This window comes from Arachis ipaensis, chromosome B4 (assembly GCF_059453495.1).
Source record: "Arachis ipaensis isolate K30076 ecotype BB chromosome B4, ASM5945349v1, whole genome shotgun sequence".
Taxonomy (NCBI): Eukaryota; Viridiplantae; Streptophyta; class Magnoliopsida; order Fabales; family Fabaceae; genus Arachis; species Arachis ipaensis.
In genome coordinates this window covers 21,262,122-21,278,128 of record NC_142439.1, presented here as the reverse complement: position 1 = coordinate 21,278,128, position 16,007 = coordinate 21,262,122, and the positions used below count along the sequence as shown (strand labels likewise).

The window sequence follows — 16,007 nt, the reverse complement described above, 5'->3', positions numbered from 1 at the left end:
AAGTGAATGATATAGCTTGATGATGATGATGATGATGTATTGCTATTTTGAATGATGATGTATGATGCTATGGCTGAAAAGTTTATGAATATAATGGTTATTAATAATAATGAACCTAAATAAGAATGATGATGCTTGAGTGTTTAATTTATGATGATAAATTTATATGATTGCACTCTCTATGATGATGAGAATGAAAAAAAAAAGCTTAGCTCTTGGGACTAAAGAACTAATGAAAGATGTGTAAATGACTAAGAAAGTGGAAAAAATGTCTTAAAAAAGAAAAGTTAAAAGCTTTAGAAATCAAAACTTGTAAACGAGAACTCAAACCCAATTTTGCCAAGTTACTACAGAAAATATTCTTGAGTCACTGTTATCATTCTAGAAATCTAATTTAAGTGAAATTAATTTTCTATAAAAATTTGATAAATCTATTTTATTATCACAAAATTTGAGAATTTTTAAAACTGTGGATTAGAAGATATTATTTTCTAAAGATTAGTCAAAATTATGCAGAAATTCATTTTTCAAGTTTTTGGAGAAAAAACTTCCAATCTACATATCTCTTTATTCTGTAAGATTTTTGACTTGCAACTTATGGCAAAATAAAAATTGATATGTCTAGAATGATCAGTTCAAATTTTAGACCAAACTAAAATTTAGAAACAAAATTATTTATTCCAAAAAAAATGAGCTGACAAGTTAACTAAACCAGATTCTGTAGAATTATGCAGTATGAGCAGCAACTTTGCGAAATTTCTACTCTTAACCTAGAATCAAATTAACATGCAACTAATTTTGGATGAACTTATAGTAAGTCTAGTTTACTCTCAAAAAGTTTTAGAGTGTTTGGAGTTGTGAAGTGGGAGATATGCATTTTTTATCTAAACACTTTTTTGCTAAGAAAACTATAATTCTATTTTTAAACCAGAAACTTTTCACATGCATAACTCCTAATTTTGAGTGAGTTTTGATACGAAACTAGTAGCAAATGAAATATAAGAATATTTAATCTAACCTATCCAAAATTTAGAACAATCAAAGTTTTACAGAGGAAGTTGTGCAAATTGGAAGAAGGAGTGCCCACTGTTTTACTGGACAGAATTCTGCTCAGATAGAATAAATTTTCAATGTATATAATTCTCAACTTTGAATGATTTTTGAGTCCAAATTAAATTTAAATAAAATTTTAATGTGTCTAGTATATCCATTTTAAATATCATGGTAATTGAAGTCCTAGGGAGTAAGTTATGCAATTTAGAAAGGAACTAGCTCACTAACTTTCTAAACCAGAATCTGTAGAACTTAGACTAGAGAGTTAGTAATTTTTCTGAATTACTGCTCTCATCCTTGACATCTAATTTAAGTGAAACTAATTTTTTATAAAACTTTGATAAGTCTATTTATTTGCCTTAAAATTTCAGAATGACTAGAGTTTTTAGGTTAATTGAGAAGTAGTGCCTGATAACCAGTAGTGATCTGATCAAGATCTTAGAGATTACCTTATAAAATACCGAGCTTAGCCTGATAGGTCTAATTTGACTCATAAAATCTATTGTTGGCACCTTAGAAATCAAGCAAATTTGGGTATGGTTCAGGACTCGAAGCAATTTATCCCCTCAAAAAAACTACACACAGCTTCCACCAATTCATTCTTTATGATATCCCAGTAGTATTAAAAGAATTTAGCTGTGAAGCCATCGTCTCTCAAAGCATATAAGGGGTTGATAGAAAAAGTGGCATTTTTAATCTCTTCTTCTGAAACTCTTTGAGTTAATCTCTTATTGGTCTTTTCATCTATTGTGGGTTTCATACTGTTGAGTTTAAAGAAAAATAATAATAATTATTTGATGATGACAAAATATTATTGGTTGGGTTTAAAGTCCAAAAGTATTTGTAATGTATGTGGTTATTGTGCAAAAAAAATAAAATACAACTAAACAAGCCTAAATTCCATTGCAAATATTTTCTTTCCTCCTCAGGCCCGTAATCTAAGTGTTGTACCCACAAACCAAGGATGAAAAGATATTTCACAAGCTACATGGCATGTTCAGAAGTGAGTTCAAGCAATATAAAAAAGTGAATCACCAAACTTTATCATTGAAAAGAAAAATGAGGAAAAGGTCAAATGTTTAAACCAAAAGAAAAAAAAACAAATTAGATTTCGTATAGAAAATAATCAAAGAAGTTGATTGGCATCTTTGTGCAACCATTCTAACTTGTTGAATCTACCATTTTTTCTGTTGCACATTTTTTAGTAAGAAGAGGAAAGAGAATTTCTCTTTTGATTCAAATCAAAGGTCACAATTGAAATTTGGAGCCAAAGAATGGATCAATGCTGTAGATCTTTGAAGTCAAAAGAAAAGAAAAAAAGAGAAGCAGCTAGGTCAGAATTCAAGCCAACTCTAGCAGCCATGAAGCTCTGCTGTAGCCACATCTCTTCTCTGCGTCTTTGTTTTTATTTTTGGAAAGAAGACAAATTCAAAGGTGCTCTACTGTAAAGAATCGGTATTCTCACCAAACTCAAGTTTTGGAAACTTTATCCTTATAAAAAAGGGTAAATAGCTAGAAATTGAAGCAAGGAGAGAGAGCATACTGTTTAGGTCTTCATAGCACTTTAGCAATACTTTCTTATCCGTCATGGTTTTACATTAAAATTTTTATTCTTCAGTTTTATCTTTCTTTATTTTAATCAATAGAGAAAGACAAATCTATGAGGTATTAGTAAAAGCCATTGAGAGAAAAGACAAAAAGAGTAAACTTGGAGAAACATCATAAATTATTTCAATCTCTTTTATTATCATTTCTGTTTTGTGTTCATGAACCTGAGAGATTTTTCTTGCTAAGTTGGATGAGCACTTAGTATTGAGAGTCTAGAGAGTGAACCTAGTCAAATAAAACTTGGTTAGAAGTTTGGTTTATCCCTAATAGAGTTAGGTAGAATTCTTGGAAATTGGTATTTGTAATATTTAAAAAAAATAGTAAAAATTCTAACACAGTTATGGTGGAGACTAGATATAGATCACATTGCACATGATGGTTGAATCAAGATATATGGTTGAATTATTTTCTCTTCTCGGCTCTTTCTTATTTGCTCGTTATAAGACGAAATGAAATTGTCTCCTGGTTTGAAGTTTAAAATGTACAAGATTAAAAGAGGCCATAGATTCAACCCCACTTCTGTAACACCCTTATTATCAGAATGTGTTAATTATAAGATAGAAGTCTTTAACTCAAAATCGTATAAACTTTTCATTTAAAAAAATAAAAATACTTTAAAAAAATGTACGTACATACATACAAAACCAATTACAACCCTTTATATATAATAATAATAATAATAATAATAATAATAATAATAATAATAATAAGGGTTCTTATAGAAATAACTTATAAACATGAAATGTCATTACAATCACGACTCCTATCCCTATTTACAAAAATTAATAATAATAGCGAGGAAAAAATAATAACTAAACTAATACAATAATAGGTGCATAAGCAAAAGCGCAAAGAATTCCAACTAAATCAAATACAAAAAGTATAAATATATAAAGCTTTATGGTTTGGTCACGGCTTTGTGCCAAAGCTTTCTAAACTTGTCATTGAAATGTTGGATATAAAAAAGGGTGAGAACAAACCACATGTTCTCAGTAGAGAAGGAAATACCATCAAAGCAAAGAGATACTCGCAAATAGAAAGAATCTGATTATAAAAATAGTTTATCTTTGAAATAACTCTTTGGAAAAGTTTTGTGAGAAATCTTACTTTGAAAAGGTCGTAAAGAATCTCCTTTGGTTTATAAATCCGTAAAGTAAATAGTTTAAAAAGGACTTTCTATCCAACAAACTTACATCGCTCATTCATATCCATCTAATACATAAACTAGAGTATCAGGGCAATACCAAGTCTAATCTGCCTCAACCTCCATTACCTCCGTACACTAGCAGACACAATCGAGTCAAATAATTCAATCACACAGAAGCAAACATATATAAAGCAAGTTTCATGTAGTACATAAGCAGATAAATCACATAAACACAACAAACAAAATACACACCCAAACAAATCAAATAAATACATATGATGCATGCCTGTCTTACTGGCCATGAGCTCACGTGTCGTTTATTTTTCAAGAATTCGACACTTCTGGTAGCTAACCCGGACATCGTTCTCTTGGTTGTGCATAATATCTCAGCATATCGGCTGGCTATTAGAGGGAGAGTGCCCTATTAACTTACAACCCAAGAGAAAGGCACCCATAGAGGAATATATCTCAGCTGATCGATATAGCCGTTAGAGGAATAATGCCATGTCACATTCTCTTGGGACCCTGTCACTGTTAGAGAGAAAATTCCCCTGCCATTCGTTAGAGGGAGAATGCTCTGTCATCGTGCAATTAGAGAGAACCACGAATAAGTGGGTTTAACCACCATCCTTGGTCTGTTATAACTCAATTTAATGTGCAATAGGGATTCACCTCGGCCTTGCTAGCACAAGTATGCAAGCGGGATTGACCCCGGCCCTTGTCAGCACAGTGAAAAAATTAGACCATCATTAGTCTTATCATTAACATAATTCAGCCATCACTAATCACATCATTAATGACATAATCATCATCCTCAATCATAATTTCTCATACATATCTCAACTTAATCAAGTACTTATCATAAGTTTCATATTAATTTCACTTCTCATCAATGATCTCATACTAGATAGAATTCTCATCATGATCATAAACTCCACTCCACTTCCTACTTCGCACACTTCAATGCTCACCGGGTTTAGTTTAGGCCGTTACATACGGCTTGCGGGTATGAGGTCTCTAATACGACACCCTAGACTCGAGGTCAAAGTTGCATACCAACTCAAATAGAACATAATCATTCATAACTAACACCAATCTAACTCAAACCCGGCATATTCTATTCAATCTCATTAAATCATTTCTCTAATTAGTCACTTTATAGACTGACAAACCCAACTTCTATAATCCTCAATTTCAATTTAATACTCCCAAGATCGTCAACCGTTGTCTCATCATTCTTGTAAATCAAAACTTAACTACATCTTCTCCCAAGTATCTCTTTTTTCTTCCACTCTATTACTTAGCTCTATTAACACTACCTCGTTTCACACTTCTTAAATCTGAACCCGTTGATTGATAAGATGATTTACCTTTTTAAATCTTTAACAAAAATGATTATATCTCTTTTGTTGTTATTCAAAATTAGATAAATTAAATCATAAATCAATTTCACAAATTAACAAAATCATAGCACTCATTTTTCATTTAAACCAACATTTTCGAACCAATTTCAAACCTATTTCAAACTTTAAAAATTTTTCAACAAGGTTCAAAGCCATACCAGTTAAAAATTGAAAATGCTAATTGAAAATTCTAAAAGCATTTATCCTCAAATTCATTACTTTAATTACTCTAAAATCTTTAAAAGTACTCAAAACATATCTCTTTTGATAAAATTAATCAAATCAAAATCATTTTTTGTTAACCAAAACTTCCAACCCATTTTCAAAACTATAATTAAAACTCTCAAAACTCTTCAAATTCTTACAAAAATTTTGGCAGAACCTCCCCTAAAAACCAAGGTTTACCACCTTTCACGAATTCTCTCAATTCAACTTCAACCGGCTTCCATGGCCAACATCAATATTTAAACATATTCCAAGTCATCATCGGCCATTCAATAATAAATTAATCCCACTAAAATATTGCTGAAGGATTAAAAAATTGCTTTCAAAGTTTCTAAATAATTCTTCGATTGTTAAATGAAAACATAATATCCAATTAACATAAAAATAAACAAACACAACCTATTTATTCGGTCTCACCAAAATTTAGAAAATCAACCAATCAATAACACGAACAATCATATATTCAACCTCAGCAAAAAAATCATTTACATCACAAGCATTCATTCATTTGCACTAATATACTAAACTTGTCAGGTAATCAAAGTCTAAAGCATTTTTAATTATCCCCTATCTCGGTTGATCAAACTCACAGCAATTAAAATGGAATAAACCCTTTCCTATCAATCCACGGTAGCAGTAACAACATTCACCATTTGCAATTACAACAATTTGACCCGCAACAAAAGAATGAAGCATTAGCCTCCGAACTGACCCAATAGTAGCAACAGCCACAAAAGTATCACTCACAACAGAAACTCGACCCTGAGATATTACCGTCACAAGAACCTTTCTAATATATAACAGAATAGCGACTAAAGAGGTTCAGAATCAGAAACAACTTACTGTACTTACGAATATGCGGGAGAACGGAGCAGCGGCAACTCCGGTGACGACTTCCAGCGAGCAGAATAGCGGCAAAGAGCTCCAGCGGCAATGCAGCAGCTTGATGTCGCATGCAACAGCCGTTAAACTTAGCATTCAAGAACTGGAATTCAACCCCATGTCACCAACAACTCAAAATCTCTAATAGGCTATAACAGAATACTGATTTCAAAGGTTCTAGAATGAAAATGCTTACGTAACTAAGGAGGAATTACTGAACCGAACAATGGTAACTCCAGTGGTGGTTCCGGTGGCTACAACTACGTTCCCGGCAGCCAGAAACTTCGGCAACCCCTCCTGGCGAGTTCTCTTCCACCGGCAGCAACTCAGATAGCGGTGACGGTGGAAGAAATTCGGCAAAGGAGTCTCTAGTGATGAGGACGGTCGGACTCCCTTTCAAAGATGGCAAAAACTCGCGATGGAGCTGGTAGTGACAGAGTGCGACGGCTCCTCCTTCTCGTGCTCCTTCCTCCCTCAGTGACACTTGACAGCAGCGGCGATCCCGACGGCGGCTCCCCTCTCTCGTGAGCACTCTCTCCCTCTATATCCAAGATATGTTGTAGAATAAGTCTATTTATAGAGACCATCCCAATACTTCTCCTCACACAATTTACAAACCATTCTTTTTTTTTTCTCTTCTTTCAATTGTGTTCTGATGGAGAATAACCAATACTTTTTTGTGGTGGTTTATCCGAATGGAATAGTCAGATACAGTGATGAAGGAATGATTTTTTTTTGTCTGACAAGACTGTGATATTGTGCACTTACCGGGTTGATACCTTGGATGCGCTAAAGACGATCATGTTGAGCAATATGGGAGGAATAGGAACAAAGGAGGTTGGGAGGGTTGTATATAGATTTCTGTATACGTTTCCGAACGGTGGATTTACGAACCAGTTATTTTGGATAGATGAAGATCAGCATGTGAGGGTAGTGTTCGACGTACATGCACAACTGATGCCCTAACATGTGATGGAGTTGTATGCTGTGGTTCGTGATGTAGTTGTCAGGGGTGGGCCGTCTCCTTCGGCTCCTGAAGTCGTGTCACTCGAGGCGACACCGATCCACTATGCCCAACTTCCTGATAGTGCCGATGATTCCGACAATGAAGGCGATTCAACCTATGTTGCTGGGTCCAGGTTGTCAAGCGATATAGCGTCAGAAGATGAGTTTGTATCGAAGACTCCCAGCGGCATTGTTAGTAGGTTTCTGCTACCTCCCCCTTTGGCCATTCCTCGACTGTCGAATGTTCCTAGCCATTATCAGACGTTGAACTTGGATGCAATGCAGCCAGACGATCTTTTGAAGGCTGGGGATGGGGATGATTACAACACGAATGGTAGCGTGGAATTCCGAATTGGGCATAGGTTCAGCAATCGAGAAGCAATCCTAATGGTGGTGAAAAACTACAATATTCGACAGAATACAGAGTACAGAGTGCTGGAGTCAGATAGACTTAAATATCACTGTCGATGCAAGCAATTCACCAATGGTTGTCCATGGAGTTTTCGTGTGGCATTACGACAGAATTTGAATTACGTTATATTTTACGTTATATTGTGGATGCATTAGACTCTATACGTTAGTTTTTTGTTTAGCATGTTGTTGACAATGGAGCAAAATTCATAGGGAGGTACATCGGTTCGGTGGATCACATACCTGTTTGGCACCAATCATGTCTCAGGATCATGCACAACTGGATAGTGGATTGATTTGCAAGGTCATGTTACCTATGATAAAGATTGATCTGTTGGTGTCTATCCTAGTGTTGCAAAGTGCTGTCCATCAGAGTTATCATTTTAAGCCCTCGTATCGGAAGGTGTGGATGGCAACGCAAAAGGCGATTGCCAAGATCTATGGCGACTGGGAAGAGTCATACAATAGGATTCTGGCGCTCTTACAAGCTTTGCAGAAGTACCTCCCAGGTACGATCCACGAATGCATTGTTGTCCCTTATTACAACGGGAATATGGTTGACGGAGAGTGGAGTCAGTTTGATAAGGTTTTCTGGACATTTCCTCCGTCAGCATATCATGCTTATTGCATCCGGCACATGTCTTCAAACTTCGATTCCAGTGTATAAATGCCGTGCTGAAGGGAACGAGGAATCTTCCAGTGGCAGTGATTGTTCGGATAACGTATGAGAGGTTGCAACAGTTGTTTGTGCGCAGAGGACGCAAAGAACATGCTCGGTTACAGGGTGGACAGATCTACTCGCAGCGATTGTTGGCAGCTATAGATAAGAACAGAGAGAGCCTGCCGATGTTGCGAGTCACCCATTGTGATCGTAGGGCATCCATTTTTAGCGTGGAAGAGATGGAGCCGGTGGATTGTTGGTCACAGACTTCATATCAGGTTTGTCTGACCGAGCGTACATGCGATTGCGGTCTGTTCCAGTCATTGCATTACCCATGTCGACATGCCCTGGCGGCATGTGCAGCTGTGAGTATTGAGTGGGGTCATTTCGTAGACCCCGTGTACACGATGGCCTCTGTATTCAAGGTATATAAAAGGGAGTTTACGCCGATACCAGACGAAAAGATGTGGCCTCCATGGTACGGTGCACGCCTGAAGCCCAACTCAGCCATGAAGAGGAAGGCATCGGGAAGGCCGGTATCCACACGGATCCGAAATGAGATGGATGCCATTGAGCGTGCGGAGAAGAGATGTGAGCTCTATCGCGGAGAGGGCCCCACCAGACGTGGGTGTCCCAATGTACCCCACTCGAATCCATGACGACGCATGCAGTTTAGGGTTTAGGCCTTTTTGTTCCAATGTTGTCACTTTGATGTAGTGATTGTTATTAAATGTGTTTAATGTGTAATGAAGCATAATTTCTGTATAACTAGTTACTTTCGATGTTACGGGCCCATTTTTCATCTACAACATTATAATATTTTCAGAAAAAAAAGCATACACCAACATGGGTAAACATATAGAGGACAAGTCTGGTAATAACCTGAATCTTTTCTGACCTGAATCAGAAAATTTGCGTATCTCGGATGCAGTGTATCCGAGATATGCTTATGTTCATATCACGGTTGTATCTCAGATGCAGTGGGCTAAAGTAGAAAACAACCGTATCTCGGATGCATTGTATCTGAGATATGCCTCGCACACTCCGTTTCACAGAACGGGGTCAGTGCACCCAAGATGTGGCCATTTTTAGGAGCACCCCACTGTATTTGAGATGTGACTAACGACATATTTTTGTAAAGGAAAAGTATAGGTAGACAATGAGAATACTAAACAATGTGAACAATAAATATGTCGGATGTTCAATTTAATAAGTATGCAGATGATTATGTTCATTATTTTTAATTGGATAATTATTTCTTTTGATTTGATTTACTCATGCACAGCTAACAATGATTGGATGTTCAATTTACTAAGTTTACAGATGGTTATCCTAATATTAAGGTTTACGAGATAATTTGAGGGGTGGAGTATTTTTTATTTTGTTGGGTCAATTTTAGAGCCTATTGTTAACATTGTTTACAAAAGTCATTATCTACCTAACAAAATCCTTTGATAAATTCTTGCACGTTCATTTAAATCGGTAAATATTATAGTTATTTAATTTAAATAAAAAAATCCACATACAGCATAGGTTTTTATATTATTTAAAAAAGTGCATGGTGAGAATTTATTTACCATCTTGTAAGAACAAAGAAGAGTCACAGTATTTCAGACTTGATCAGTTGTTATATTCCGCCACATCAAAACGGTGGCGTTTTCACCCCCGCCCCTCGGGCAACAAGGTCTTCGCGTCAATCAATTAAATCGTTAGCCGTTAGGTCGTCCTCGTTACCAAAATCATGCCACCGCCGCCACCAGCACCAGGTGATTTCATTTGTTCCATGTCTCCATAACCATTCTTCTTTCCCCCTAATAATAACCACAACAATAATCAAAATTAAGCTTAATGCAATTTCTTAATTAATTAGTTAATAATTATGTGTTTGTGTGACAGATCTTCCTGGGTTTTACTATGACCCTGAGAAGAATAGGTATTTCCCCATCAAAGGTCCCATACCAGGCTCTTCTCGTTCTTCCTTTTCTTCTTCCTCTTCATCTTCAAAGCATGCTACTCACAAAGCATCCCAAACATCTTCAACTCAGGTATAAATTATAGCATTATATTTGCAACTCCTTTTGTTAGTTCAATGATTCTTCAATATTTTGGCCTATTGGGTAGTGTAATCATGGTCAAAAATCAAGACTTGATGGATTAATTTTTGGTTACCTAGGAAAAGAGTAGGAGTTGTTGCAGGAAACTTAGAAGCAGAACCTCCAAGTTGATTCAGGCTAGGGAGATAGATGGTCATCGTGTCATTGCTTCCCACAATTACAAGTGTAACTTCACTGAGGAGTTTAGGAAAATACAAGCATCACAGCCTTCGGTATTTTGTTTTGTGATTCCAAATGTTTAAGAAAAGCAGTCTCAACTACCAAGTTTTATTTTTCTTAAATGAATTTTTTTGGGGGTGTTTTGAATTGCAGGTATGGAAGTATAAGGGAACAGATAAGATTGGTATTAGTGCTTTGAAACAGGTGCATGTCCGTGTGCAGACATTTGAGGGTGAATGTGATAGTGATATTATATTGACAGGCAGCACCAATGGCTCATTCAGGTAACCTACATCTATATGTATGTTTCCATATTTGGACTTGCACTTGCTTTCTCTTACTATTGTATTGTGTATTTGTGCTTACCATGAACCGCACTTGGATATTTCACATTTTAAATAGTATTTTGTTTGTGAGTTAATACAGGAACAATAGCAACAACTAAGTTTTTTACTAAGTGATTGATTATTCTAATTTACCTCAATATTTGGATTCTTGATTCATTCTTATCAACTTCAACTTTGATGTATAATGTTGATTACTATTTTACTAGTTGTTGTTTGTGAAGTTTTGTACTTGCAGTCTTTGTGAAGTTGGAAGGGATGGGGGATATTTTGATGGTGAGGTTAAGTGGACGCCCGATTGTGTGAAGAGTTATGCTAAAGGGAAAACTGATGAGAATAATGTGGTGCCTGGTCCAGTTTCAAGACCTACTGGAGGGTCCGTGGTTATGTCATCTGGTATATCTTGCATAAGATCAGGCCCAGAGTGCTCTTCTCATGCTGCAAATGGCGGTCCTATTGTTGGACATGCATTGTATCCTTTTGCTTTTTTAGTACAATTTTCTCTTCAATCTATACTTCTCAGTTCTCTACATGTATACACACACAGTTAAAATATAAATTCACCTAACACTTTTAAATCGTCATGTGATTAAGTGACTTCTAATCTTTATATGAGATTTAACAATCAAGATTATCTTCTCTCTTTTTGCACAAGTGCACGACAAAATAGTTCTCTCATTGAAATTAATCTTAAGGTGGAAGATCTTAACATGGTGAATAGGTTTACAACTTTGGGTTCAGAGACATCTGGTGGGTCAATTTATTCTCTTGGCCTTGTGGAATCATTAGATCTTGGGTCAGGTATACTGAACACATGGAGCAGACTGGATGAAGTTGCTTCTTTCAAGTGTACCATTTGGACAGCAGAATATGATTATAGTAGACATCGGGCTATAATTGGTAAGTTATACATTGCTTATCTCTATCATCCTAGCTACCCTCTTTTTCTCTCTAAGTCACACACATGATGAGATGCATATTGTTATGTGAATTCTGAAATATATTCATTCAGATATGGCCAAGTTACATCTTTTATGGAATCCGTATTTAACAACCTTTTGGACATGCAAAATATGTAATGTCTCATGTTTGTTATTATATAGGGCATATCGGATGAATAGTTTTAGGCCATGACTTATGACCATATTTTTAATTAGCAATTTTATATGCATGCTGGATTGAAAAACATTTTTTCCCCAGCGAAATGCACAATCATTATAATTTGGAATTAAATACTGATGCTATTCATAGTCCAAGAATCCGTTATTCACTTTTAACTTGTACACTCCTGCAGTCCAGCTAAATGGAATGATTTACTTAGCCCACATCAATATGATTGTGAACGATCTGTTTTACCTGTGCCTTCTAAACCTTTTGCTTCTATTTATATCAATTAAGATACGATAATGTGAAAAATGGGCCATAGGAAAGGATTAAATACTAAATGTCTTGGTAGTTCATGAAGATGGGCAATTGTGTTTGTGATATATATTTATATATACACCCTTTTCCCACGAGAAACATCTGAGCATGTAGTATATCTAATTTTCTGTGAAGTATTCATTTGTGCTTTTCTTTATCCCTTTTAGGTACCAACATGGGAGCTGCATTGGTGGATTTGGCAACTGGGAGGAGATCATGGTTTTTACGATGTAAAAGTGATATCTTTGCACAGCAGATTGTTAATTCAGTAAGTTTCTGTATTTATTCATCCTTTATCTTGTATTATTATTATTCTCTCCATCTTAATGAAATTCTTTTATTAAAGAGATTTTTTAATAAACGAATCTGTTTATTGATATAGGATTGACTGCAATAGCCAGAGCTCCTCAACTCTCCATTACTTACAATAGATGCCAGGACTCCATATTAATACCTTCCTCTCTTTATATATAGTCTACTGACTCCCCTAATTAACAAGGTCCAGACGCTTTTTCCTTTTTGAGTGAAAAATGTAGCAAGAGTTTGCTATATCCAAATTTAGGGGAGAAAAATTTGACGATTTAGTGTATTCTGTCAAAGCCAACGTTTCTGTTTCTCTTGATATTTATCCCAAATGATGTGATCTTCTCATGGATTCTTTTTGGTTAAGAACCCATGGTTTTTATTAGAGGCTTTCCAGACTTCTTCTGATGTACTTGATGTTTTCGTTTAGGCAGTGATGATATCATTTAATTACCTTATGTTAGAGATTTTTTTTACCCCATTGTTTACTTCTTTCTTCTCTTAAGTAAATTTTCTCTCTCCCAAATTGAAAGATGTTTTGTTAGTTTGTTCTATTTTATGTTTTTAGTGTGTTTTCAGATCATGTCATATCTGTCTATCCATGATTGTGATGTGTGAATCCTTTTTTTTTTTTTTTTTTGGTTGCAGGGAAATCTGGTTTTATGTGGACTCAGAAATGGAGCAATTGTCGGTGTAGATTTCCGTGAGAAAAGGGAGAGAGTTTCGCGAACACTTATTGAACATAGGATACCTTATGCATCACCAAATAAGAAAGTTCGAAATTCTAGTAAAGAATGGTTCAAGGTGGTTTTTTTTGCTTTTTTATTTTTTAAATAAAAATATAAAAAAAAATAAAGATTTAAGGAAAGGATCAACTTTCAATAAACAATCTGAATATTTTATAGTAAGATTGGTTAGCAGATACAAAATATATAAATCAATGTGTATAAATCTGCAAAGTACGAAGCTTGTAGGTTTGGCATAACAACGACTAGAAGATTAGGTGAAGCTGAATTATCTATATCATCATAAACATGGTCTTTAATTCGGGTTTGGAACTCCTAATAATAAGATTTTTGAGACTCCATTTGAGAAAGAAAAAGAAAACAAATGAATGTTCAACTTTTACCAAGGTTTAGGGTTTAAAACTCCTAATAATTCATATTTCTTAATTATTTATTGTTTAAAATCGTCTAGTAGTTTCATCTGCATTTTGTGCATTTAAGTCTGTTGAAATTTCTTATGTGATGGAACTTCTTATTTGTTGTACTATGGTTGTATTCTAAGATCTTCTATGTGGTGATTGTAGCTCAGTGGAGATATAGACCCTTCTCTTACCATTAGAATGCCTTCATCTATATCCAGGTTAGTCAGTCTTTATCCCCTGCCAATTGCTATTCGACTTGTTTCTTAACTGGAAATTAATTGATTTCGACTAACTATTTCTTATCTTTTTTCGCGGGTTCGACAATAGTTTGGTATCACTTCAGTATGATGATCAGTACTTCTTGGCAAGCTCCATGGACGGAACGGTTAGTTGATTCTTTAGGAAGACCACTAGCTAATATTTATCATTTAACTCTGCTCATCATGGTTCAGAATGCCTAGACATTTATATTAATTAAAGAAATTTGCTTGAATTTAAACTTCAGAAGTAGGCCCACTTTAGTTTATCTGTCACTTTTCGTGGTGGAACTTCTTTTATGTTACTACAACTCGCTAACTAGGAAAGAAAATGTTACGTAAATGGCCTTTGTAGCAATCATTTCAATGTGCCAACTTCATGAGAGAAATTATTTCTTATGCGATCTTTTCGTTTTGATTATAGATGAGGCTCTATGATCTTCGCCTGCTTCAGAGAGGTTCTGTTCAATCTTATGAAGGGCATGTGAATTCCCATTCGCGTATACAACTTGGTGTTGACCCAGCTGAGAGATTTGTTATGTCAGGTGGGTGTCATTTCAAATATGCTATCTGATTCTTATCCTTGAGTTTCGAAAAATTCTGATTTAGTTGTCTCACTCAGGTGGAGAGGATCGCAACCTACGGTCATGGAGTATCAAAACTGGCAAACTTCTTTTTGAGGAGAAATTCTGTGATTCAGTTCTCTCCAGTGTTTGCTATCAATCATGTAAAGGTAGTGACCCCAATATGATTTTGGCCTTTCTCCTTTCAATTTAATAAATTCTCCTATTTGTGAGAAAAAGAAACTACAATTTCATCTACTTAAAAGAACTTTTGCTCACGTAAATTAGAAAACACAATTTTATCCCTGAATTTAGATGCTATTAACTTTTAACATAGAGGGGGAGCCTTGGAGCAACAGTTGAGTTGTCTCCATGTGACCTTAAAGATCACAGGTTCAAGCCGTGGAAACAGGCTAGGCTGCGTACATCACACTCTTTGGGTGCATCCCTTCTCGGAACCTGTGTTAACGTGGGATGCTTGTGCACCGGGCTGCCCTTTTTTAACTTTAGTAACATAAATAAATTCAGAGTTGTGTTTTATAATTTAGGGTCAATTTATACCATGTGCGATCTTTAGATGAGGTTGTAATTTCAATCTTCTTGCGACTCGGAACTTTTGAGAGCATAGTTTTAGAGGTTGCTAATCTTGAACTATATTATTTGAGTGTATAGGGTTTAAAGATGAGGATGAAAAGAACCAACACAAGCATGAATCTTGTATGGGTGCATGGCTTGGATCACATGATGAAGGACTATTTTATATGCGCTGGTTATGTGTGTGAAGCTCCTACACTGCTACTAGTATTATGATATATATATACACCAAATTTTGATATGATAGTTTATGTAATATGCTTAAATGAAAGCCCTATGCAAATGTAAATTAGGTCCTTCTGATTTCTGAACTACCAGGGTTGTAGATAACTAGATATATCTTAGGGATAGGCTTTTATTTTAAGATTTGATTTCTTGATTTATCTGGATTATGATTTCAGTGTTTGGTCAATGGTATGAAGAAAGTAGATGTTTAGTTATTATTGAATTTATGATTTTTATTGTGGATGAATTTTGCTATATTTATTTGGCATTTAAGATTTTATTTTCTCATTTTATTAACATTTTTGCTTTAGAAAAACTTGATAATATTAGGTGAATTTAGTTGTGTACATTTTTAATTTGACCTTGTGAGAATTGTCCTATGGCAATTATTCACATGAGCAAATAAACATAAAATGTAGAATTCATTGAAATTTTTATTATAAACTAATTAAACATAAACTATAATTAACATTATTAATGAGAA

General features: G+C 35.2%; 2 protein-coding genes across 2 annotated transcripts; both read left to right on the top strand.

The window, feature by feature from the left end:
* The first annotated feature begins 7,290 nt into the window (after window positions 1-7,290).
* Window positions 7,291-7,890, top strand: LOC148566873 (uncharacterized). Its single transcript, XM_088484469.1, has one exon. The coding sequence runs from the start codon at window positions 7,291-7,293 to the stop codon at window positions 7,888-7,890; it is 600 nt and encodes a 199-aa protein (XP_088340595.1).
* A 2,085-nt stretch (window positions 7,891-9,975) lies between these two features.
* Window positions 9,976-15,746, top strand: LOC107639092 (Transducin/WD40 repeat-like superfamily protein). The gene is made up of 13 exons (XM_088484069.1): window positions 9,976-10,161; window positions 10,292-10,440; window positions 10,569-10,721; window positions 10,822-10,952; window positions 11,251-11,484; window positions 11,734-11,912; window positions 12,602-12,702; window positions 13,386-13,541; window positions 14,047-14,102; window positions 14,212-14,269; window positions 14,566-14,686; window positions 14,764-14,874; window positions 15,377-15,746. The coding sequence occupies exons 1-13, from the start codon at window positions 10,137-10,139 to the stop codon at window positions 15,484-15,486; spliced, it is 1,584 nt and encodes a 527-aa protein (XP_088340195.1). The 5' UTR covers window positions 9,976-10,136; the 3' UTR covers window positions 15,487-15,746.
* Window positions 15,747-16,007: the final 261 nt, after the last annotated feature.

Coding starts and splice junctions, on each gene's coding strand:
- LOC148566873 (XM_088484469.1), top strand. CDS start 7,291: ATGGAGTTGTATGCTGTGGTTCGTGATGTAGTTGTCAGGGGTGGGCCG.
- LOC107639092 (XM_088484069.1), top strand. CDS start 10,137: ATGCCACCGCCGCCACCAGCACCAG. Junction 10,441..10,568: donor CCCAAACATCTTCAACTCAG/GTATAAATTATA, acceptor TTGGTTACCTAG/GAAAAGAGTAGGAGTTGTTG. Junction 10,722..10,821: donor TACAAGCATCACAGCCTTCG/GTATTTTGTTTT, acceptor TTTGAATTGCAG/GTATGGAAGTATAAGGGAAC.